The following is a 25,887-nucleotide window of genomic DNA, read 5'->3' as shown; positions in this document are numbered from 1 at the left end:
CCCAGCAGTATAAAGTTATGCTACTACGTACTAACTAGTGGTGTAACCACAAGTGTTTGGGATTTTCAGAGCAGATGTCCCCACACCAAAGTAGTTTTAAATTGCTCCGGTGAAATATACAGTAGCAATACAGCAACTTTTATTAATGATCCTATGTGTTTACTGTGCAATACTTTACAAAAGCAATATTTAAATATATCTAGAATTGTTTTAGAAATCTGAGGGATCTATTCATGAGATTGAGGGATGCTGTATGAATTGGTGTTGTATACAGTACATACATATATTGAAGATCCTTTTCTGTGTGGCTGTGATAGTTTATATGTTTGTCATACTTGCCAACTTTACCTTCAGTTTCTGCAGGGGAGTTACAGGTGGCCAATACTTCGCTCACCGCTGCGCAATGACGCAAGCTCGCCAAGAATTGCATCATCGAGGCCCTCCTCCCATAGGGGTGAGCAGAAGGGTGACCCACTCTTCTTGAAATCTGTGGGGACTCCACAAATTTCATAATGTGGTGAATATGATGTTTATGTATGTCACATTAGCCCAGTGACGTCACTAGGAGAGTGTGGGCCGCACCGGGTGACACCATCCAAGGGAGTGACACATAAAATAGCAGAGCTGCTCTGCAATTTTGGTGTTACCCACTTGGATGGTATCTCCCAAGCAGCGGTTATAGATTATTATTATTATTATCGTTTATTTATATGGCGCCACAAGTGTTCCGCAGCGCCTTACAAGGTACATATCCAAAAAGTGACTTACAGTAAAATACAATACAATGAAGGACAAGGACATGGATAATATACATTGATACATAGGTGGCCATAACACCCACATAAGCAGCAAAGCATAGGCACCAAGTGTTAGGTGTCCTAGTGGTGAGTAAGAGGTAGATGAACATATAGTAAGGAGAAGCACAAGAGGGTAGAGGGCCCTGCTCGCAAGAGCTTACATTCTCAAGGGGAGGGTGACGTGTACATGTACCCAGAGAGGCTGGGGGCTGCCTAGCAACTCCCAGAGCGCAGACCAAGCCCACTGGGTGATGAGAATTGGGGGTGTCTCCCCAAAACATCATACAACTGGGGCTGTGGCTTCACAAGCATGAGGACATGCCCACTTTTGTAAATATGCACCTTCGGTGGCCTCAAGGAAGACACAACATGACTCACACACTGTCCAGTTATATTATAGTGTGGTGTATCAATTCATCTGGAGAACTACTGCTCCCAGCAAATTCCACATGTGCATCATTGTTACAAGTCACCTGCTGATACCACCATCTATGCTAATGGTGACAATCTAATTTTATAGAAGAAATGTCATTGGGGCAGCTGAAGGATACTCATATTCCGTGAAATACTAAGTGGCAACAGTAAGTACTCTTACACAGGGGCAGGCTGGGCAGGGGGACAGGGCGGCATCTGCCATCTGGGCCACTACAATTATAATGCTTCAAGGCTGCCGATTGGCCGCAGCCAGAAGCTGGGAAACAGACAGAAGAAGTTCCCCGGCTGCTCCAGTTGTGCTATAAATACAGTTATAAATACAGCGGGCAGACAGCATCTGCTGTCTGTCTCCCAGGCCGACTGTCACCTGTCCTGCAGCATCCAGGTGTGTTATGCTAAATGCTGGTTGGTGGATGGTTCTGTCCATCCACCAATCACATTAGTGGGATTTCTCTCCACACTGATTGGTGGTTTGCTGGGGCTATCTACCAATCAGAGATCAGAAGGATGAAGGATGAGAGGTGGAGGGACTAAAGACAGCAGACTTGGGTTTATTTATCAAGCAGTGAAAAACTTAGTGAAGTGGACCAGTGGAGAAGTTGCCCATGGCAACCAATGTAATGAGGTAATGTGCAAATCACCAGCCAGGTGACCAGGTGATTCGACAAATGAGGAGATGATACATGCAGGCGATGACTGGACCCACATCACCGCATAAAATAGGCGAAGCAGATCCAGGCATTTAACAGTGGTTATCCTCCCCTCATACATCTTCTCCTTAGTATGTGTTGTGGATCCAAGGTCACATTTATTAAGAAAGGGGGTGCAGCATTTTTTCAGATCTAGGGCATTATTTGCAATAAGGGAGCAGCTACAGATTTGGGGTATCATTTTTAATAAAGGCACAACAGATTTGGGGTATGATTATTAATGAAGGAGGGGAGGCAGAGTTTGGATATGTTTTCTTTTGAGGGAGTAGTTCAGATCTGTGGCATTATTTTTAATTAAGGAGGTGTTTGCGCACCTGTGTGTGTTTTTGTTTGTATCATACTTGCCAACTTTTGAAAATTAGTTTCAAGGAGATTATAGTCGGTTGTAATATGTTCCTTCGCGGGAGGTGTGCCATGCTCCGCCCAAAGGGCGTGTCTAGCTTTACCTATCTACATTTCCATTTGGTAGTGGATAGATCCCCTTCAGTAGATGTACCCTGTCGTCATCACTCACTGTCCAACATCATTAGTTACTATCCATGTGCACATGGAGGGGAAATATAAACCTGTGACGAGTGAAGCGTGGCGAGCGAACAAATTTCTACTTTTGGTGTCCTTTATGTGCATGGAACCGCACTTCCGCCCCCACTCTACGTCACCTCCAGGTACATCTACTGAAAGGGATCTATACACTACCATATCTATTTCTACTCAGGGGTGAGACGCCAGCAATAAAGGGAGATCAGGGTTGTATACTGCAAAATGCATGTGCTGGGGATTGCGGGCAAGAGTAACGGCTGTCCAGTTGCTGTGTGTTGGCTGGTGTCTCCATGCTGTTGCAGCAGTGCAGGATGTGTCATATATCATTAAACAGTTCCCTCTCCTCTATATAATACCACAATAGTGTGTGCTGGGAGCTGTGCTATTCCCCCTCATATATCATTGTACAGTCCCCTCCCCCTATATAATAATACCACATAATGTGTGCTGGGAGCTGTGCTATTCCCCATCATATATCACTGTACAGTCCCCTCTCCTATATAATAATACCATATAATATGTGCTGGATAGCTGTGTTATTCCCCCTCATAGATCACTGTACAGTCCCCTCTTCTATATAATAATACCACATAATGTGTGCTGGGAGCTGTGTTATTCCCCTTCATAGATCACTGTACAGTCCCCTCCCCCTATATATAATAATAATAACACATAATATAAGTGTTTATTGGAGCTGTGTCCCCTCCCCAGGCCAGTGTGCAGTCTCCAGTTACTTACCTGGTACACAAGACTCTGCTGCTGCTGCTCCGTTCACGTGGCACTGGCTGCCGCAGAGGAGGAAGCGGGTCCCGCCGCATTGATTGTGGAGAAGAGGTAAGGGCACTGTGGCTGTAAAGGTAGCGCTGCCACTGCACAACACTGCCGCGCACACTGAGATCGGGCTGGGTTAGGCGGCCGGCCACCGCTACTCACTCCCAAATCCGCGGTGGTTGGCTTATAGTGAGCATGACTTCCACACACGCGCATCATGCAATCTCAGATCCCCCGCGCCTGTCACATCCGGACTGAGTCGCGCATGCGCAGTCCGGATTTCTGACGGGGCAGTGGGGAAAGCGGGGGATTCCCTTTATATTGCGGGGTAGCGGGAGCTCCCACCTAAAAGCGGGAGGCTCCCGCAGAAAGCGTGAGGGTAGGCAAGTAAGGTTTGTATGTGTTGTGGGACAAATTTGGGGTATTATTTTTAATGAGGGAATTGTGTGTGTGTGTGTGTGTGTGTGTGTGTGTGTGTGTGTGTGTGTGGCATATCTGGGGTTTGATTTTTCATAAAGGTAAAGGAGGATCAGATCTGAGGTATAATTTTCAAGTGTTTGGGGGGGTCATATCTAGGGTATGATTATTTTTTAATTGGAGAGGTGGGGGTCAGTGAAATCTGGGGTCTGATTTTAAACAAATTTGTTTATAGCTCTTTGATATAACAATTTCTAATGTATTTCAATGGCTAGTTAAAACACACCAATGGCTAATTAAAACTTACCCACATTAGATAAATCACCGCAATATTTTTATTACACTCATTTTTCCATCTCAGTATGCTAGTAGAATATCGGGGGCCACATGCTTATGTTTGCCCCCCAGGCTGAAAGTTGCCAATCAGTTCCTGCTTACTGATCACCAGGCAGTGTAGGGAGCCTCTGCACATGCGTGAGCCTGCATTGTTGGTTCAAACATGCTCTGTGGAACCGGAAACCAGACTGGGCTTCTAGTTCCACTTTCATTTTAAAAAAATAAAAAAGTATATTAAAAAAGATGAAATGAGTAAAAAAATGGAAAAAAAATTTTTTTAATATAAAAAATTGCTAAAATTCTTCACAATGTCGCGTGTGACGTCTGAGGTGCTGAACATCAAACCTCACGATATCGCATGCGGCCCCATTCATATTAATGAAGGATGGAATGAGTGATCGTTCAGTTGTTCATAACATCGCTCTGATGTGTACACGCGGTACGATATGTCGGCCCGACCGGCCAACATATCATCCCGTGTATAGAACTCGGTACAATAAAGTGCATGTGATATAGCAGCAAATGAAAAATGCAGTGCATATAATTCGATACAATAAAGTGCATACAATATAGCAGCAACTAGCACTAATGGAAAAGTGCATGTGCAAATGAAGCTGCAATTTCCATGAATTAATGTGGCATAGAACACGGTTCTACAGAGTGCATAACAAATTACAATATAGCAGCAAATAGCCGCAAAGTACATTTAATATCCAGTACGTATACCAGTACAATGGATAAGTAAGTTCTTTAGAATTGAAAAATCAATAGTCCATACCATATACAGCCTTGATAAAGAGCCATAAAGCTCGAAACGCATCAGCACTGGTGTGCAGGACCCATCAAATATTATCTACCTAAAGCCTGTGAGTGTCTGGACCAGGGTGCTGTCCGGAACCCATGCTTCTTAAAACCCAAATAGACACTCCATACGCGCACGCAGGGGGGGTTTCCGAGTACCTAGAAACCCCCCCTGCCCGCCACTACAGCGCAGCGCAGCTTAGCAATATATATATATGTTATGTAAAGCGATCTGAGTGCACCGGCAACTGTACCTGGCTGAGCTGGCTATAGGGGGAGCTGCAGCAGTAGTGCGCAGCTCCTCCCGGGCAGTTTCCAATTACCATGGGGGCACCGCATTGTGGGAGGCTGAGAGATTGTGATTCGGATCTTCCTCAATGACAGTGACCGGCGCTCTCTCCCGCAGGTGGGTGTAATGTATTACATGTGGGGGGAGCCGATCTTTAATAAGCCATGCCGGGGCTGTATTTATATAACTGAATTTGTATCAATTGAGAGGTGTGTCAGTGTGTATTTCACTGTGTGTGTGCCGGCTTTGTCAGTGTGTATGTGTGTGACTCTAGGCTTTACGTATAGGCTTTGTCAGTCTGTGTGTGTATGTAGTGTATGTATGTGTCTGTGTCAGTGTGTGTGTGTCTGTGTATAGGCTTTGCCAGTGCAGTATGTATGTATGTATGTATGTATGTGTGTGTGTCTGTCAGTGTATGTGTGTGTATAGGCTTTGTCAGTGCAGTTTGTTTGTCTGTGTCAGTGTGTCTGTTGGCTTTGACAGTGTGTATAGTGTTTATCAGTGTGTGTGCGTGTGTGTGTGTGTGTGTAGGCCTTGTCAGTGCAGTGAATGTGTGTGTCAGTGTGTGTAGGCTTTGTCAGTGTGTATGTGTGTGTGTAGTGTTTACCAGTGTGTGTGTGTGTGTAGGTCTTGTCAGTACAGTGAGTGTGTGTCAGTGTGTGTGTGTGTAGGCTTTGTCAGTGTGTATGTGTGTGTAGTGTTTATTAGTGTGTGTAGGCCTTGTCAGTGCAGTGTGTCTGTCAGTGTGTATGTGTGTGTAGTGTTTATCAGTGTGTGTGTAGGCTTTGTCAGTGCAGTGAGTGTGTGTGTCAGTGTGTGTGTGTGTAGGCTTTGTCAGTATGTATGTGTGTGTAGTGTTTATCAGTGTGTGTAGGCCTTGTCAGTGCAGTGAGTGTGTGTCAGTGTGTATGTGTAGTGTTTATCAGTGTGTGTGTGTGTGTGTGTGTAGGTTTTGTCAGTGCAGTGAGTGTGTGTGTCAGTGTGTGTGCGCTTAGGCTTTGTCAGTGTGTGTCTGTGTCAGTGGGTGTGTGTGCGTGTATATGTCACAGTGTATGTTTGCAGTGCCGCCTTTTTTATTTCTTCGAGGAGCTGAAAAGCTCCACATAAATATAGTCAAGTAGATGGCACTCCAAATGAAGTTCAACAGCCGGGGTGTTGACTGCTCAGTCTTGGGGCCTGATTCAGAGCCGCTCGTAAGCGGCCGCTCGTTCGCTCCGAGCGATGTTTGCCCAACTGCGCATGCGTACGGATCGTTATACGCATGCGCGAACCAGTCAGTGCGGCCGAAAATCGTTTGTTCGCTAAATAGCGAATGCCTGATGATTTGAGTGACAGGATGAGGCGTATGTGGGTGGTAACAGGGGAAGGTGCTTGAAAACGGGGAGTGGAGATCCGAACGCAGGCGTGCTTAAAGGTCAAAACGGGCATTTTATGGGTGTGCATAATTAAAACAGCAGCGTCATTGACCACGTCACTGGGTTATTTTATAGCCAGAACTGCTCGCAAAATTGTGGTAGCAAATACCAACCCCAAGAATAGAGAGCAGTTCATACCCTGGTCGATGTACTCGATTAATCTAATAAATAGCGGACATGACGTAGGATGCGAGCGGCCAGGGGGCGTAGTTTCCCAAAAAACGACCGCAAGTTTTGTTCGCTCATTCAGACCTAGAGGCGTGAACAGACCGCAAACAGCGAACGGTTCATTTGAATAGCCACCCCTATTTTCTGGACGAGCGAGCGCTAATTGCGTCCGGCTCTGAATCAGGCCTTTGGATCATACAATCAGATACAGGCAACACTCCTCAGGTACTCAATAATCCAAACTTGTTAATGCAATTATTACATGTTTCGTCAAGGCTTTGCCAAAATATGTAATAAATTCATCTGAAACGTTGTACAGTAATGAATTAACAAGATTGGATTATTGAGTAACCGAGGAGTGATGCCTGTATGTGGTTAGATTTTTTTACCATTGGTTTTGTAACCAAGTATTGGAAACCCCCCTTTTAAAATCCAGCGTTTGCCACTGACTCACCACCAGTATATGGTATGGATGGACTATTGATTTTTCAATCCTAAAGAACTTACTTATCCATGGTACTTGTCCCAAAGAAACCAGAACATCCCACATAGGACTAATAAGCACTGTTATATTTCACATCTAAAAGTAAAACCAGCAATAGGTACCATATATATAATATCTTATATCATAATTTTATCATAAGATACATTTTATATGCTGGAGGTACTACCTGGAATCGAGTAACTAGAACTCAAAAAGTAACAATAATTGGAAAAACCAATCATCAGTATAGTGATTCCTTCGTGGGGCACTCTTTTGTACATAAATGATTTGTTAGTATAATTAAAAATTAGCTTTTAATATAATAATCATTTATGTACAAAAGAGTGCCCCAATTATTGTTACTTTTTTGAGTTCTAGTTACTCGATTCCAGGGAGCACCTCCAGCATATAAAATTTATCTTATGATAAAGCAGTCAGTCACTCCCCATTGCAGGAGGGAGCAGCACGGTAGCAGGGTGTCAGGCACAATCCTTTGGTCATTTTAACTGAGGTACTCTTCTGAATTATTCTGAATTATTGACTTTTTGGTATATTTCTTATCCAAGGACGATAGTGACAACTTCGGTAGTCATTTGCGCTAGTGGTGAGCTCATTTCCTAACGGAGGAGTTTTAGATTTATGCCTGTTTCCACATTTATTGTTGCTTTCAAGTGACTACTACTTTTGGATTTCTCTTCAATAATCATCACACTGTGGTCCTCTTTAGCGGAGCTAAATAAGGAGAATAATATTTTGTCATTGGAATTTCTGATTGCCGATATACTGAAAGTTTTTAAGCATGAAATATTTCTATACAGGTTGAGTCTCCCATATGGAAATATTCCGAAATACGGAATAATTTTGGCATGACTCAGATAATGAAACCTTTTGATTTTTGATGGTTCAATGTACACAAACTTTGTCTAAGTCACAAATTATTAAAAATATTGTATAAAATTACCTTCAGGCTGTGTGTATAAGGTGTATATGAAACATAAATGAATTTCATATCTGTACACAAACTTAGCTTGAGCCACAAAATTATTTAAAATATTGTATAAAATGACCTGCAGCCTGTGTATATAACACATAAATGCATTCTGCGTGTATATTGGGGTCCCATTCCCAAGATATTTCATTATGATATGCAAATATTGCAAAATACGGAATATTCCGTTATCCAAAATACCCCTGGTCCCAAGCATTTTGGATATGGGAGACTCAACCTGTATATGTATGTATATGCTTGTATAAATTATATGTGTTATTTAGAATACAAATGTTGAACTACATTTATTAAATAATTAGTTTTAAGGGCTCCCTATGTGCCTTTATTGGTTTTCTAGTTTTGTTAAATACTGAGTATCTCCTGAAATACTCTTGGGAACTGCTAAGTAGGATAAATCTTCAGTTAATTCTTAATATTGTTGCGCCCGATTTAGATTTTTAGAATATTTTGGTGAATCAATTGTATGCGATCCTGGACTGTGTACAGCCCATGCGGCGCTCCGTCCATTGTCTGAACAACAGCAGGAGCTGAGTATTGGCTCCACCACCTCCTGACCAAAGCCTACAGGTGGTGGGTATTCAGAGTGACAGACTGCTGTTCTTGTGGTGCTCAGTCCCGGCAGCTGCAGCAGAACATGGGTTAGGAATGTGGGTAGGCAATGTTCTACCGGTGTGGTAGATCCTGAGAGGCTGAGCTAGCAGCACACTCACCCCCTGCAGCTGCCCCTCACAGACTCATTTAGCCTAATGAAGGACGGTGCATCCCTGCTTCCAGAAGAAATACAGATACTGACTGACAACATTATACTCCACTGTCATTTGTGTGACCCTACTACTAAACTCTCTATTGTCAGATGATGGATGTAACCATAAATTCTTTCAAACCGTATTTTCTCAAAAATAAAAACACAGACCAAGTTAATGCCATTCAAAAATAATAGATCAGCTTTATTTATTTACACTAATGAGTATGGTTGCAGAGGAAAGAATGGCAAACCACCGACGCCAGCTTGACTAGGCAAAAGGCAAAAAATGTCCACAACTTACCAGGGCCAACTATCCCTTAAAGGTAAGTGAGATAAGTTGGCAAGGGCCAACTCTCCCTTTCTAAGCAAGTAAGACACCCATGCCAATATAACATACTTGCAAGGGCCAACTCTCCTTTTCTAGCAAGTGAGACGGTATCCAGCACCCATACCAATGCACCATTTCGGCCCACCCGGATGAGAGGTGCCACTGACCCCAGTAGGGTGAAATCAGCCTAACCTGTGCACGAAGGCATGTGCACCGCGCCCACTGCAGAAATATGGATGCTTTACAAATTGCCGGTCTTTCCCTGACATGAAATAAAGCCGACACAAGACACAATAAGGAAGGGAGGGTGGGAGATCACAATCAAAGAGGCAAACTACCCTACAGATATTACCCATAAGCCCAGTAACCACTCCCCCCTTAACAACAAACAACCTATCCCTGTGACTTGACAACTGTCAATCCTAAATTACCCCTCCTTTAATTTTATTAATCCCATCCATCCCTGTCTAGAGGTTTATATGCCCTCTGTTCTATGCAAACCTCGGTTATTTTTGTACTAATCAGAGCTGACTTCTGTGTCCCTTCTACTACCCACACCCAGTCCCTGCTACTACCACTACTTACACCCCACTAGCTGATGTCTGTCAGTGCTGCTCAGTGATTGAAGAGACAATGGAGTCAGTTGCCACCGGGCACCAGCCCTGAAGGGGACACCTGGCTCCATTGTCACCCGGGTCCCGGCCGTTCCATCTACCGGCTTCAGTGAGTAACTACTAGTACTGTAGAGGAGCGGAGCTGCTGAACTGAGCGTGATCAGCATCAGTGGCGTTCCTCCTCCTGCTCCACCATGTCTAAACTCTGGTCTCTCTGGTCGCTCCGTCGTGGACGTCATGTATCATATGACCGCCCGCGACCCTGTGCCTGCCCCTTCTGAGGAGCCAAGACTCCGTCTCCGACACACTGCTGCGCTACAACTTACTTGGCATCGTGACAGGCAGGTGGCTGCAGGGAGAGAGAGTGGCCGGGACCCGGGAGAGAGACTCTGGGGGCTGGCTGTGGCACTGCAGACAGGCAGTATAAAACATTGCAGTAAATCTGTCTCAGTTGCCTGTCAGTCATGTGCAAGCCCTATGAGGGTGAGGTGGGATCGTCGCTGGTCGTTGGAGAGATTAGATATTTAAAAAGAACATATTTAATCAGTCATGTTAGGGGGGGTATATTTAAAGATCTTGTATTTTATCACTCTGCCAGTGCCATGTTAAATTATTTAACATGACAGAATGATAAAACATATGCTCTTTAAATACATCATCCCCCCCTAACATTACAGAGTGCAGGGGCAGAACTATGGGAGACAATGGAGGCGCCTGCCGCCGGGCGCCAGCACAGAAGGGTAGTGGCATAACTAGGGTATTTGGAGCCCAGGGCAAATTTGAAAAGGCAGCCCCCCCCCCGATGTGTGGTCATGGTCACTTAAAAATGGGGCGTGTCAACATGACATACACCTTTTATTTTCACACTGAACATTCCTATCCATATGCACCTTAACCCCAGTAGTACCCCTTATACAGTACCCCCAGTATGCAGTTGTGGTCCCTCTTATGCAGGCCCACTGTAGTGCCCCTTATACAGTATCCCCAGTAGTGGTCCCCCTTATACAGCCCCCAATTAGTTCCCCTTACTCAGTACCCCCAGTAGTGGCCCCCCAAATGCAGTGCCCCATGTAGTGTTCCCCCTTATGCAGTGCCCCCAGTAGCAGTCCCCACAATGCAGTGCGCCCAGTAGCGGTATCCCCTTATGCTTTGCCTTTATATGGTGCCCCCAGTAGTAGTCCCCCCCTATGCAGTGCCCTTTATATAGTGCCCCCAGCAGTAGTCCCCCCCATGCAGTTTTCCCAGTAGTGGTCCCCTTATGCAGGCACCCAGTAGTGATCCCCCTATCCAGTGCCCCCTGTAGTGGCCCTTCCTATTATTGCCCCCAGTAGTGGGCCCCCGAATGCAGTGCCTCTAGTAGCAGGCCCCTTTTATAATGCCCCCAGTGGTAGTCCCCCCCCCCAAGTAGTAGTCCCCAGTAGAGGTTCCCCTTCCCGATTAAGTGCCCCCAGTAGTAGCCCCCCCAGTAGAGGTCCTCCCAATAATGATGCCCCCAGTAGTAGCCAGCCCTCCCCGTTGTGCCCCCACCCCCAGTAGAGGTCCCCCCAGTAGTAGCCACCCCCCTCCCCCATTGTGCCCCCACCCCCAGTAGAGGTCCCCCCAGTAGTAGCCACCCCCCTTCCCTGTTGTGCCCCCAGTAGTGCAGATAGGTTAAAAAAATGATATATATAAAAATATACTTACCTGAATCCACGCTGCTGCTCCAGTCCGCGACGCCGCTCCCACCGCCGCCCGCCAGTCCTCCCGGAAGCCCGGCTCTTGCAGTGGGTGCTGCAGCAGTCAATGAGAGTCTATCTGACTCTCATTGGCTGCTGTTTAACACACGCATCGCCGCCAGCGCTGGCGGCGATGCGTGTGTTATGCACAACCTGAGCCCGCCTCCTAGCACTATTGGGCAATGCTCAGGGGGAGGGAACGGGCTCAGTATGAAGCACAGGACCGGCGCTGGAAGCCTAGCGCCGGTCCTGTGTAAAATGTGTAAATGTGTAGCGCTGACCACACTCATTGCTGTCGGCGCTACACTGGCTAACTAGGGCGGGCGGGCCGGTACCATGGCCGGCGTCGCACCCCCACGCCACCGGTCCCACGGCGCCCAGGGCACGCACCCCGCTCACCCTGCCCTAGTTACGCCACTGCTGAAGGGGCATCTCCTCCATTGCTCACAAAATATATTTACCCCAATTAAGGTTATTTCATATAAGTGTTTATGTGCATATGTGATAGATAGATAGATAGATAGATAGATAGATAGATAGATATGCACCATATGCATTTTCCCTTTTTTTTAGGGGGGGGACCAAATTATAACTTGTGGGCTAGTACCCTGGCGGTGTTGTGAGTAGCGGTGACCGGCTAGCAGTGCTGCACAGTTGGACAGTGTGCTTAGCGGCGCCAGCCGCAGCCATGCAGTGGTGGCCCCTTCTCTTCTCCCCCCACGGTGTTAGCATTTGGGTCTGACAATCTAATAGTGTAAAAAGGAGCCAATTTCTACTACATTGGCCTCACTGAGTGGCAAAAGATACGCACATAGGTGGAGATGGACACGACCTTTGGGCAGAGCTGGCTACTCCCCCTCTACTCCTATAATCTCCCTGAAACTACTTTTCAAAAGTAGGCAAGTATATCCAGGTGGCCCTGGGCAAGCGATGACTGGCACTTTGTGCCCATGGAAATCCCTGATCAATAAGCCTTTTTGTTGAGCAGTTCCCCAAAATCTCCCCAGCCATAAAAACAGTGGCCCTCATTCAGAGCCGTTCGCTATTTGCGGTCGTTCGTTTAAAAACAATGGGTGGCTATTCAAATGATCCGTACGCACATTGCAGTCTGTTCACACCTCTAAGTCTGAACGAACGAGCAAAACATACGCTCGTTTATTTGTTAAAAACGCCCCCTGGCTGCTCGCACCATACGTCATGTCCGCTATTTACTAGATTAATCGAGTACATCGACCAGCGTATGAACTGCTCGCTATTCTTGTGGTTGGTGTTTGCTACCACAAATTTGCGAGCAGTTCTGGCTATAAAATAACCCAGTGACGTGGACAATGACGCTGCTGTTTTAAATATACACACCCATAAAACGCCCGTTTTGACCTTTAAGCACGCCTGCGTTCGGATCTCCACTCCCCGTTTTCAAGCACCTTCCCCTGTTACCACCCACATACGCCTCATTCTGTCACTCAAAATAGCAGGCACTCGCAATATAGCGTACAAACGATTTTCGGCCGCACTGACTGGTTCGCGCATGCGTACTAAAAACCGTACGCATGCGCAGATGTGCAAACATCGCTCGGAACGAGCGTACTGCCGCTAACGAGCGGCTCTGAATGAGGGCCAGTGTTCCGTACCTGTGGGTCGGATACAGTGCAGGTTACAGTGTGGGTTGGATACAGTGCTATTTGGATATAGTGAGGTTTCGTTACAGTGTGGGTTGGATACAGTGCGGGTCCAATACATCGCGGGTCAGATACAGTGCCTGATTCACTACCGTATGCAACTGCGTATGCAATAGCGATTACACACGCAGTTCAACTATGATAGTATTCTAATTAATTGCGATCGCTATTCCCTCTCAGCACTACACAAGGAGGCCCACTTTACTTGCCACACATGCGTAATGTTTAGCAAGACTGCGAAACCATAGGTACAATCGAGTACCATCGCAGCCTCACACACACTTGCACAAGCCCTGACCTTACTCGGAAATTGCTAACAACCACGCACGATATGAGACCTCAGACTGCGTAGACCATCGCAGTGGATAATTTATGCACGCCCCTACAACGACGTTAAAACACACTGGCACGCCTGCATTCGCCCGACCACCTGCCAGTCACCACCCCTAAACGGCACTTCCTGTCAATCACTCTGCGATGGGTCTGGGCAGTCACTGTGACCGCAGTCCCGATTGCAATAGCTAGTTTGCACACGTGCACAGTATTGCATACGCATGAGCAGAACGCAACAACTGCAGTTGCGTACGGTAGTGAATCAGGCCCACAGTACGGGATGCTGTGTGGGTCGGACACAGTGCGGGTTGGATACAGTGCGGGTCGGATACAGGGCCTGATTCAGCAGTGACGGCGGTGTTCTCTGTGCCGGTGGTGTCAGCAATGCGGGGGTTACAAGGGTGTCCTCAATGCGGGAGTTCTGACGATGTCGGCAGTGCTGGTAGTGTTCTCAGGGCCTGATTCAGAGCCGCTCGTAAGCGGCCGCTCGTTCGCTCCGAGCGATGTTCGCACATCTGCGCATGCGTATGGGTCGTAATTAGAGATGAGCGGTTCGGATTCTGTGGAATCCGAACCGCTCCGAACATTGGGGATCCGAGTCCACCCGAACCCTGTTCGGGTGTTCACCGCCTGACTCGGATCCCCGTTCGGGGCCGAACGGCGGCCGCCTGATGTCGGATTCTCACTAGAGAATCCGACATCAGGTCTCCTCGCGTGTAGAGCAGAGCGCAGTGATAGCGCTCTGCCCTACGCAGACACAGACACACAGCCGCCAGCGGCAGCTGTGTGTTTGTTACAGCAGCCAATGAGAGTAACACAGACTCTCATTGGCTGCTGCACGGAGGGAGCCGGCTGGAGCTCACACATGAGCTCCGTCTTCCGGCTCCCTCCTCAGCGTGTGACAGAGCGGACGGCGCGGGAGCGGGGAATCAGGTAAGTTTTATTTTTTTTATTTTCTTACTTGTCAAAGGTCCGGGGGCGCTACTGGGGGGGGGTCTGCACTACTGGGGGGGGCTATACTACTGGGGGGGCCATACTACAGAGGGGCCTGCTACTGGGGGGGGCTATACTACTGGGGGGGGTCTGCACTACTGGGGGGGGGTCTGCTACTGGGGGGGGGGCAATACTACTGGGGGGGCATACTACAGAGGGGCCTGCTACTGGGGGGGGGCTATACTACTGGGGGGGGTCTGCTACTGGGGGGACCATACTACTGGGGGGGATCTGCACTATTGGGGGGCCATACTACAGAGGGGCCTGCTACTGGGGGGGGCTATACTACTGGGGGGGTCTGCACTACTGGGGGGGGTCTGCTACTGGGCGGGGCTATACTACTGGGGGGGCCATACTACAGAGGGGCCTGCTACTGGGGGGGGCTATAATACTGGGGGGGTCTGCTACTGGGGGGGCCATACTACTGAGGGGCCTGCTACTGGGGGGGCCATACTACTGGGGGGGCTTACTACTACTGGGGGGGGGCTGCTACTGGGGCAGCCTACTACAGGGGGGGCCCATACTACAGGGGGGGCTACTACTGGGGCAGCCTACTACTGGGGGGGCCTGCTACTGGGGCAGCCTACTACTGGGGGAGCCATACTACTGGGGGGGCATACTACTGGGTGGCATGCTAATGGGGGACATACTACTGGGGGGCCTGCTAATGGGGGGCATACTACTGGGGGGGGCCTGCTAATGGGGGGCATACTACTGGGGGGCATTCTACTGGGGGGCATTCTACTGGGGGCACTGCATAGTGGACCCTACTACTAAGGGGACTGCATAGGGGGCACCACTGCTGGGGGACATTGTGTAAGGGACACCGCTACTGTGGGCATTGTGTAAAAGGGTCACTACTGTGGGCATTGTGTAAAAGGGGCACTACTGTGTGTCATAACATAAATAAGAGACACTACTTTATGGTGTAATGTGAATCAGGCCCTATGTGCGGTGTAATGCTAATAAGATTGTGCACTGTGACTCCTAGGGCCGTAGCCCACTTTGTAAACAAGTACTGTGACTCTGCTGGCCGTACCCCACTGGGTGGGTGCACTACTTTTCATTTCTGCCACTGCTGTGTGGCAATGTGTCATAGATGTGCTTTATACTGTGGTGTCTGTGTCGTTGTGCCGCTGCTTTGTCGCTTAGTAACCAGTCAGCTCACTGCAACCTTTGGCCAATAATGTTGAAAACTATATTATAAGCTGTGATATGGTCTAAATTGACTGGAAATTAATGTTATTGAGGTTAATAATACTCTAGGAAGAAAAAAAGACCAATTTATGTGATTTTAGCTTTTTTTGTCCATTTTTGTAAAAAAATCCAAATCCAAATCCAAAGCCAGTCACCGCAGTTTGGCAAATCCAAATCCAAAGCCGGACGACGAATTAGAACCAAATCCAAATCCGGCAAAAATGGTCCGGCGCACATCCCTAGTCGTAATGCGCATGCGCCAACCAGTCATTGCGGTCGGAAATCATGCGCTCGCAAAACAATAAGGGCCTGCTAATTTGAGTGACAGAATGAAGCGTTTGTGGGTGGTAACAGGGGAAGGTGCTTGAAAACGGGGAACGCAGGTGTGCCAAACGCAGGTGTGCCAAATGCAGGTGTGCCAAACGGTCAAAACGGGCGTTTAATAGGTGTGCATAATTAACAAAGCAGCGTCATCGACCACGTCACTTGGTTGTCTTTTAGCCTGAACTGCTCGCAGTGATTGCGGGAAGTAAAACCTACCACAACCACTGCGAGCAGTTCAGTACAGTACATCTGAGAGGCGTGTCATATAACTGACTTACATCCAAATGTAAATGAGCACTAAAGCGGTTGGTAAGCTCTACATATTGATGAAAACACACTGATACTTCTCAGAAAATGCATGTAGCCATAGGGATCCTTGGGCCTGATTCAGCAAGGATTGCAATTGCAAAGCTGCACACAGGCAGCTCTGCAATTGCGATCCCTGCTATTATGCAAATGCAGCAGGAGGTGTATGCATTTGCGATCCCAGCACTGCATTGGAGGTGGACGGCGCCAGGGCCTCGGGCCAGCTGAGTAAGCCTGGCCGGCTTGTGAGCCTAGGGCACTACGTTGATCAATGCAGATTCTGGGCTTTCCACTCTTGGAAAACGGGGCCCGTTTCCAGGAACGCCAGCCGACCCCGTCCCTGCACCGCCCCTTAAATGCTTCAGTCTGTCAATCAGGGAGAGGCATTCAAAGGTCTGTGTGTGACTACGCAGGACCCATTCTGCACACTCATAGAATGGGTACTGCGCACGTGCAGATTTCTGATAATTGGGAATCTGCAATCTTGCGTGCACTGCTGAATCAGGCCCATTGTGTCTTATAAGTTATAACCAATGCAGGGAAATTATACTAATGTACACTGTCATGGTCCTGCGGGCTGACCCCCCAGATACGCCAATCTGAGAATCGCCTACCATGACTTTTACAGGTTTCCTTAGCACGTGTGGTTAACTGAACCTGGTAACTGCCACCAGCAAAGGAGAATTTTAGAGTTAAAACACCCTGTAAGCCTTTGCCCTTACCTGCCATACAATTCTGCACTCTTAGTAAAAATAGGCAACATGAGCCATACGAGGCCTTGGGTCATAAAAACACAGATCCAGAACTAGAATTAATGTTTAATTCAAGAATATCTTCAAAGCTTATGTACAAAAAGTTACAAAGAATATAATAATGTTAAAAAGAATCACACCGTTACTTACAATTTCCAGAAAAACAAATAAAATAAATAAAAGTGAGAAACAAACCATCGGATAACGTTGGATTAAATGGTTCTGGGATGAGGCCTTCCCAGTGACGAATTAGGGATCATCTGTATCCTTCGATAGCCTCATGCAGAATAAACAATGAGCCTGGGTTGACTCACATATTTATGCCTGCTTTTCCAGGCACCCCCCTCACCCTCTCCCTGGGGTGATTTTAACTCTTTTCAGCTCTGAGTGGATTGTCCAGCTGGCTGAAGCTCAGGGTTTCCTGACCACATGAGCAGGGGTTCTTTAATTATACATTCCGCTCTCTTTGAAGTTTGGGAAGCAGGCTGGGGTCCACAAATGTGCCAGCAACTAGAATTCACACCTGCTGAGACCGAGTGTCTACCTGTGTAAACAACTATTTTTTGATCACTGTTCCCAAATCGAACACAGGGCTCTTAATGACTGTTTTAGCAAGGGTCTGGCCAGCTGTCCTATAATTTCCACAGATATATTTCTTTTATGCCATCTACATTGTGACATGTTTATGGCTGACTCAGGAAGACAGACCTTCCTATAGCCCAGTGTTGGCTAACCTTGACACTCCAGCTGTTATGGAAATACATAACCCAGCATGCACTGCTACAGTTTTGCTATTAGGGCATGCTAAAACTGTGGCAGGGCATGCTGGGATATATAGTTCCACAACAGCTGGAGTGTCAAGGTTAGCCAACACTGCTATAGCCTCTCTTGCCCAGCTTCAAAAGGCTTGTCATCTTTCCACGCACAAAGGATGCTACATACAAATGTGCAAGTGAAAATTACATGTTTTTACCAACACAATATCATGTGCAGTTATGCCAATGCTGATGTGAAATGAGCTTTTCCGCTACAATCATATTTGAATTTACATATCTGTTTTTTTCTTTTATATAACAGCTTCATAATGGGGGTAAGACATAATCAGGGAGATTGCTACTATTTCAGGGAGTTTCCCTGACAATTGGTGAGGGTTGGCAAGTATGCTTCTCTACCCTTGGCTGACTTAAATGTGCTGCACAGTATTACTCAGCCTGGAGGTGTATATGTTTACTAAGTACAGGAACAATTTCCAATACAGCAACAGTAGGCTGTGAGTGCACACTGCATAGTGATATTTCCATAGTGAAAACAAAAGGGGAGATTTACTAAAGTGTAGTTTAACCAAACTGAAGGTACAATGTACACCTTGAAATTTACTAAAGGCAAACCAGCACACCAAATAGCATGAAACAAAGCTGCACTTGGGGGTTGGAGACTTTGCTGGGATACAAAATGCCAAAATGAATAAGTAAGTATACATAAAGTTGTGACAGGGGAGAGAACTGAAAAAACCCCTCTGCCATCACTACTTAATGCTAGGTACACACTAGATGATATGTTGTCTGATCCGGCCGGATCAGACAACATATCGGGCACATCGTCTAATGTGTACTCTCTATGTCGCTGACGATGCGCGCTCCCTCACGCCGTCTGCTACACGCCCGTTGGACCTGGTAGTGGCAAGCAGCATCAGGTTACACAAGCTCTTTCAACATTATTAACATTGAGACAGCAATGTCATAGCATAAACAGCAGAGTCTGTTCACCATAAAGCTTGGTCTCCTATAAGGTAACAAGCCTTCTAAAATGAAGATGACTGGAGAATTTACCCATAAGAATCAATCTGCATCTAGCTATCATTTTATAGAATGCACTTGATAAATGATAGCTAGATTCTGATTGTCTGCTTTCTCCTAGGGACAACAGGCTTTGGGGCCTATTTGCATAGAAAGGAGTGGGGCTCCAGAAATAAACACCATCTTTCAGTTTGTAGAAATTTTGGGCCCTAATAATGAATTGACCAGAAACTAACATTTCCACATGTGTAATGTACCCATTAGTGGTAATGAATCGACCTCTTGATGCGGAACAGCTCTGGAGCGATGTCCGCATGATATGTTGTTTCCGGCTGAATCAGAACGACATATCGGCTGCATCGCTCAGTGTGTACGACCAATATGAGCACTCCCGAGGACGCTTACGACATTGGCCGGCCGTGTTGCATGTCCAACCGGACGATATCAAAAGTGACCCATTGCAGGTAATGAAGGATGGGAACAAGGTTTCGTTCCGTCATTCATTACCTCGTCCATGATCCGATATATCGGCCGACGCGCCGACATATCGGATGGGTACACATCGCTCGGTGTGTGTACCCAGTTTAAGGTTTGATACATCTCCACCATGGGCATACAGCAAAACACAGCAAGATGGCAATTTTTTGGAGAAGCAGAAGTTTGCACAGGCTGAGAGCAGAACATGGCCAAACTCAGGCTGCTTCTTGCTAAGTTAATATGCTGTAGTAGTGTCCAAATTACATTTTATTTCTCAGATCATGATTATGGAAACATGATAAAGGGATGAAGCTGCTTTTAAAAGGGCATTCCTTCTTGTGCAGATTGGTGCGCTGCCATTATCACTCTGCCAGAGCCCTTGTACTTTTAAAAGGCATATGCCCTCCCTCCCCCATCTCTAGGCACAGTCGTTTTTCTTTCGGGTTAAAGGGGGAATTAAATGAACAAATGACTGCTGTAATGTTGATATACAATACAACTTTCTTTCTATAAGGCTTTAAAAAAAAAAAGCAGATCACATAAGATTTTCATCTGAAGCCTTTCTTGTAATGTAAAATAAGCTTTACTGCCAGCAGCAGTTAGTTAACCATCCACTCACCTGATACTTCTACAAATCCATCTCTGGTTTTCACAGTCAATTCCTCTGGCGTAAAACTTTGTACATTGACACACACTTTCCAAGGTTGGCTGGGGGTGGCCACAGTATTCCGGGGTTCTGGGTAACCTGTGTACCTGGCATTATATCCGGGGGGAGAGACGCCAGCTGTCCGTGCCAGGCCTGATCTTAAAGGACTTGACCAGGAAGCAGTAAGTCTAGGCTTTGCCCAGTCTGGCCAGTCCATGGTTAAATCATCTGGAAACCCGAAATCATCATCTAGGAGACGGGAAGGCAAACTTTGATCTCGGAAAGGATCCCGGGCTCCCCTTTGCCTACTTGCAGGGTAATGACAAGTGAAAGGTAACTGACTGTCTGCCATATCCGAGGAAAGACTTGGAAAATGTCAACAAAACAAGGAAGCAATAATCCCAAGTGAAGTTAATGGCGGTTAGACAAAGTTTGCAGATGTTTTCAGATATTTCCAAAGAATAAAGCTACAAAGAGAACAAAGATGAGCCAAGATACTGTAAATTAAAAGTAACTGGAATTATTCAGAGAGTTAAGCAGAGTCACTGGGAGTAAGAGCAACGTCTTGATCCTCTGGCTTTAATCTGCAAATGCCCTGCACAGGCTAAAATAAACATTACAGCCATCAGTCGAAAGTTCTGTAAACTTCTATGCTGCAGTGAATGGCTCCTATTTATATCTTCCTGTTAATGCTTACAGCCACTGGTCTGTCAGCTGGGTATTTGGAGCCTATGAAACACCCTCCAAGAATCTGCTTTTGTAACAGCTGATGACTCCCAGAAGAGACGCCCTTGTTACTCAGGGTGTCCAATTTTAGATGGCCGTCTGCTGGTCCCTCTTCTTTTTCCTCCCCCTTTCCTGGGTCATCCTCTTTTTTTCTGCCAGGCAGGGATGTGTCTGAACACATTGGCATCAGTGTAGATCTGCACTTAGATGATGTCATTCTCTGTGTTATGATTTAATTGCTGGCATTAAACTCAAGTAATTTAAAACCATTCCCCACCCACTCTTATGAATTCCAAATCCATCTTATTATAATTTATAACATATCTTTGTGTAATTATGTTACTTTCCCATATACATATTCATTGTTACAGATGACAGAAATACTCTTTTAGGTGTGTTAAGTGCTATGTAAGTGCCAGTTCTAAGGGGTGTAAGTAAAGTACATACAATTAAATATATAATTTTAAGAGAAGTATACATGTGATACCACTGGCTCTATAGGAGCCATTGGGCACTGTCATTTTGGAGCATACTTGCAGACTTTCTGGCTGCCCTCTCCAGGAGGGGGCAGCCAGGTTGGCGCAGCAGAGGGTGTTGCGGCAGCAATGGTTTTAAGGTACGGAAGGCATAGTTTCGTGATAGCGTCATTGCGGTCCTGACCATTGGTCATTTCTAGGGGGTGCAACCCCTGCGATTACATGGCTCGCAACCCCATACTAGTGTGCAGGGCCGCCATCATGGGGGGACATCCTACTTCCCGACCTGCTGCCCGCCACCCGCCCACTTCCTCGCCCACCCTCCCTTCAGCCCAGCTGCCGTATGCCCACCATGCAATATAGAGAGGAACCGCACCATTAAGAATAAGCTAAGTGAGAGGGCTGGGCTAGCTCTGGAGAGACAGAAGGGGAATTGGCTGGCTGGGGACACAGAAGAGGGCGCTGGCTGGAGACACAGAAGGGGGGGCAGGCTGGCTGGGGACACAAAAAAGGGCACTGGCTGGAGACACAGAAGGGGGCCTGGCTGGCTGGAGACATAGAAGGGGGGCTGGCTGGCTGGCTGGAGACACAGAAGGGGGGGCAGGCTGGCTGGGGACACAAAAAAGGGCACTGGCTGGAGACACAGAAGGGCTGGCTGGGGACATAGAATGGGGGCTGGCTGGCTGGGAACATGGAGGGAGGGCTGGCTGGGGACACAGAAGGGGGCTGGCTGCAGACAGAAGTAGAGCTGGCTGTCTGGGGACACAGAAGGGGGTCTGGCTGGGGACACAGAAGGGGGTCTGGCTGGAGACACAGAAGGGGTGCTGGCTGGAGACACAGAAGGGGGGCTGGCTGGAGACACAGAAGGGGGGCTGGTTGGGGACACAGAAGTGGGGCTGGCTGGGGACACAGATGGGGGGCTGGCTGGCTGGGTACACAGAAGGGGGGCTAGCTGGGGACACAGAAGGGACAATGTGTTTTTTTTCTGTGGGGAACAAAGTTATTTCATCTGTGGGGGAGCAAAGTTATTTCTTCTGTTGGGACCAATGTTATTTTTTCTATGTTAACCAATGTTATTTATTTTATTGGGAGCAATGCTGGGGGGGGGGGTGCCTTGGAAATTTTAACAAGAAAACAGCAGTTGGTTTTGCTGTCCCTAATCCTATGGTTATGTTAACGTCATTTATTCAAAAGGTAATCTTTTCATTTGAGACCACGCCCCTTATAGTGAGACTACGCCTCCTTTCCTTGGTGCAAGCAAACTTACTATTGCATGTTTTATTGAGGGGCAAGGGGCGCATTTTGATTGTTCGCACGGGGAGCCCCCACCCCTAGAAATGGCCCTGACCTGACCCTCGCTAGACAATGCCAAGATTACTATATCATAAAGCAGGGAGCGGGGCTATGATGATTAGATTCGGCGCAAAATGTGTCATAGCTCCCAACCCAGCCTGCCCATGTTCACTAGGTAAGTGGGTGGGGCAGGGGGGTTTTGGAAAGTGGATGTGCGGGTGGTGGCGGGTCCAGGAGACTTGCCCTCTCTTGCAGGCAGCTGGGAGCTCCACCCAATTTTTGGGAACCTCCTGACTATTCTGGGAGAGTAGGCAAGTATGTATTGGAGGAATGCCAAAATGGGACAGTGCTGAGTGCCGCAGCAGAGATCCGTGGAGGCTTGTGAGTTAAGGGCCTGATTCAGAGATAAAAAAAATGGTGATTACATACACAGATTGAGCGATTGTTTACCATCGTGCATGCGTATAAGCTGCACTGCGCATGTGCAGCAATCTCATTGCGATTACAGATGCACATAGGAATCCATCGCAAAGTGAGTGACCGGTAGACTGCATTTGGGTGTGGTAACAGGGAGGTGGGCAGAAAAATGGAGGCTTGTCTGTATGTTAAAATGCCATATTATGGGCGTGCATAAATTAGCCACTGCGATAGCATACACAGCATGAGAGCCCTCTGCATGCCAGGAGAGCTGCAGAGTCTGCGGCTGGTCAGACCTGCCACAAGGGTAAGATGGCCTCTCGATGTGCATAGATATAACAGATATTTACGCAGGTATGTGTGGTCGCATGCAGGTAAGAAGGCAGCAGTGGGTGTCTTTATGTTCAGGTGATCTTTGCACACATTAGCATATTTTTGCAGCTGCATTGCGTACGAAAACGCAGCTGCCATTGCATTAGCATCCATCTCTGAATCAGGCCCTTAGCTGTTAAAGGGAGATGTCCCTATTGCAAGCATGTTGAGAGCACATTGAGGGCATATTGAAAGAATACTAGGAACATGCTGAAAGCCTTTATGAAAGTATATGGAAAGCCTATTGAAAGCATATTGAAAGTCCTGAGGACCCTAACACTGACAAGAAACTGAGCTAGAGATCTGAATGTGCTGACAGTGTGATATATGTCGTGCTTGAGTTACTGTTGAACCAGTGACTGAGTCTATTAGTATAAAAAGAGGTAGCTATTTTGTGAGATAATTATAAAGTGCACTTTGGGACTGAGTTTATTGATACTATTAAGTGTTGTACTATGCTACTGAAAGTGGAACTGTGGGCCTGATTCAGAGCCGCTCGTAAGCAGCTGCTCGTTCGCACATCTGCGCATGCGCCAACCAGTCATTGTGGTCAGAAATTGTGCGCTCGCAAAACAACGAGGGCCTGCTAATTTGAGTGACAGAATGAGGCGTTTGTGGGTGGTAACAGGGGAAGGTGCTTGAAAACGGGGAGTGGAGATCCAAACATAGGCGTGCCAAACAGTCAAAATGGGCGTTTAATGGGTGTGCATAATTAACAAAGCAGCGTCATCGACCACGTCACGTGGTTGTCTTTTAGCCTGAACTGCTCGCAGTGATTGCGGGAAGTAAAACCTACCACAAGCACTGCGAGCAGTTCAGACACCTTTCGATGTACTCGATTAATCTAATAAATAGCGGAGATGACGTATGATGCGAACGGCCAGGGGGCGTCTTTACAAAATAGCGAGCGCATGTTTCGTTCGCTCGCTCAGACATAGAGGCATCAACAGACCTCAAAGAGCGAGCGCTCAATTTAAATAGCCGGCCCCTTTTCTGAACGACCGTTCGCAAATAGCTTCCGGCTCTGAATCAGGCCCAGTGTTTGTTGTGCTTTATCACTGGAAAGGCAAAGCTATTGGTCTCTGGAATCAAGAGAGACCAGCATTAGATGCTAATCCTATTACTTTTGCCTGTCGTGGATTACAAGTACATGCATGTTATAGGACAGTGACCATCTAGCAAGAGAGTACTCCAGTGATAGAATTTGGTGTTCACTTTAAAGCAAATGACGGATCAGTCTGGGGTTTTGCTAGCCTGAGTAATAATCTGTTTTGCTATTAATATATGTGTTTTTTATGAAAGTTATTGCATGTTTAGAATATACTGTATTGAAGCAATTGAGAAACTACAGCCTTTTTCCCTGTTCAAGAGATTCATTACCCAATGCGTATTTACTACCATATTGCAGTCTACTGCTTTAGATTTCCCATATGCCATTTCTGCTAAATTGCCTGTTATTTGTATGGTTATTATTATTTTTTTCATGCAGTTACTTGCCCTGGAGAGGGAGGGGGTAGGCTTGTTGGAGGGGCTTAGCTCGTCATCCATTACCACTGCAGCTCTGTTCTGTGACACCTTTCCAGAGGTAACACCAAAATCACTGGAAAAAAAATTCCTAGAGTATTGCTCAGTAGATACATTCTCACAGATACAGTATGCTCATGAGACTCTGGCACAGTGTCTAATCGGTGCATGTACAGTACTGAGACAAGTGGGGAGCCTGCATGGAGGCTGCACATGGGCCCCTCCTCTCTTAAAGCACCTGATTTTGTATTTAAAATTGTCCTGAAAAATATTGTAAAAGTGACCTTATGATATAGACAGTATCAAACTGTCTGAGGCACTGTTTTTAGTAGTTACTGTATGCTGCTGATGTGGGTGCCACCATACTGCCTCCTGATCGGTAATGCTGCAGAAGACAGTCCTACAAAATCGTGACTGTTCCACCAGAATCAAGATAGTTGGTTGGTAGTTCCCCTTCTGTCTGTTCTTGCAGCTTTCACTCAGGGCCGGATTAAGACCTTTTAGAGGATCTAAGAATTGAAAAGATTTTGGTACCCCCATATACATTTTGCTCTCCTAAAAAATACAAAGAAAAGTTATCTAAAAAATTCTAAGGCTTTCAAAAACCTCAAAATTTGGAGAAACCCTCCCTTCTGGCAATACTATACTGAACACCGCTACACTCACTCTCAGTGGATGCCTGAACAGGACACCCAACATGACCAAGACAAGAACGATCATGTGAGCCTTTGTGTGGCAGTTACCAGATTCAAATTTTGTTGCATTTCTAAGATTAATGTATATCATTAACCTCAATTATTGCAATTATATTATTTGTATTATTGTATAATGCCCCTTTTTGTGGAATCTGATTCAGCTGCACCATTTGCAGGTTTGCACCATATGGACCATGGTAAATCTGGCAATAGAAAATTTCAGTGGTACCCCCTTCCCTTGATGCCCCAAGCATGTGCTTATTTTGCTTATTGGTTATTCCAGCCCTGCTTTCACTACCTGCTGCTG

General features: G+C 46.8%; 1 protein-coding gene across 1 annotated transcript in view; it reads right to left on the bottom strand.

Moving 5' to 3' along the window:
* HSPB8 (heat shock protein family B (small) member 8) overlaps positions 1–20,741 on the bottom strand; it is a 52,474-nt gene extending 31,733 nt beyond the window's left edge. The window contains exon 1 of the mRNA XM_088449252.1: positions 20,051–20,741. Coding sequence (XP_088305378.1) covers positions 20,051–20,429 — 379 coding nt within the window. The 5' untranslated portion in view covers positions 20,430–20,741. The remainder of the gene's footprint in view (positions 1–20,050) is intronic.
* Positions 20,742–25,887: the final 5,146 nt, after the last annotated feature.

Source organism: Taudactylus pleione, unplaced genomic scaffold, assembly GCF_031769625.1.
Source record: "Taudactylus pleione unplaced genomic scaffold, aTauple2 ptg000479l, whole genome shotgun sequence".
NCBI lineage: Eukaryota > Metazoa > Chordata > Amphibia > Anura > Myobatrachidae > Taudactylus > Taudactylus pleione.
This window is presented reverse-complemented; position numbering and strand designations above follow the sequence as displayed.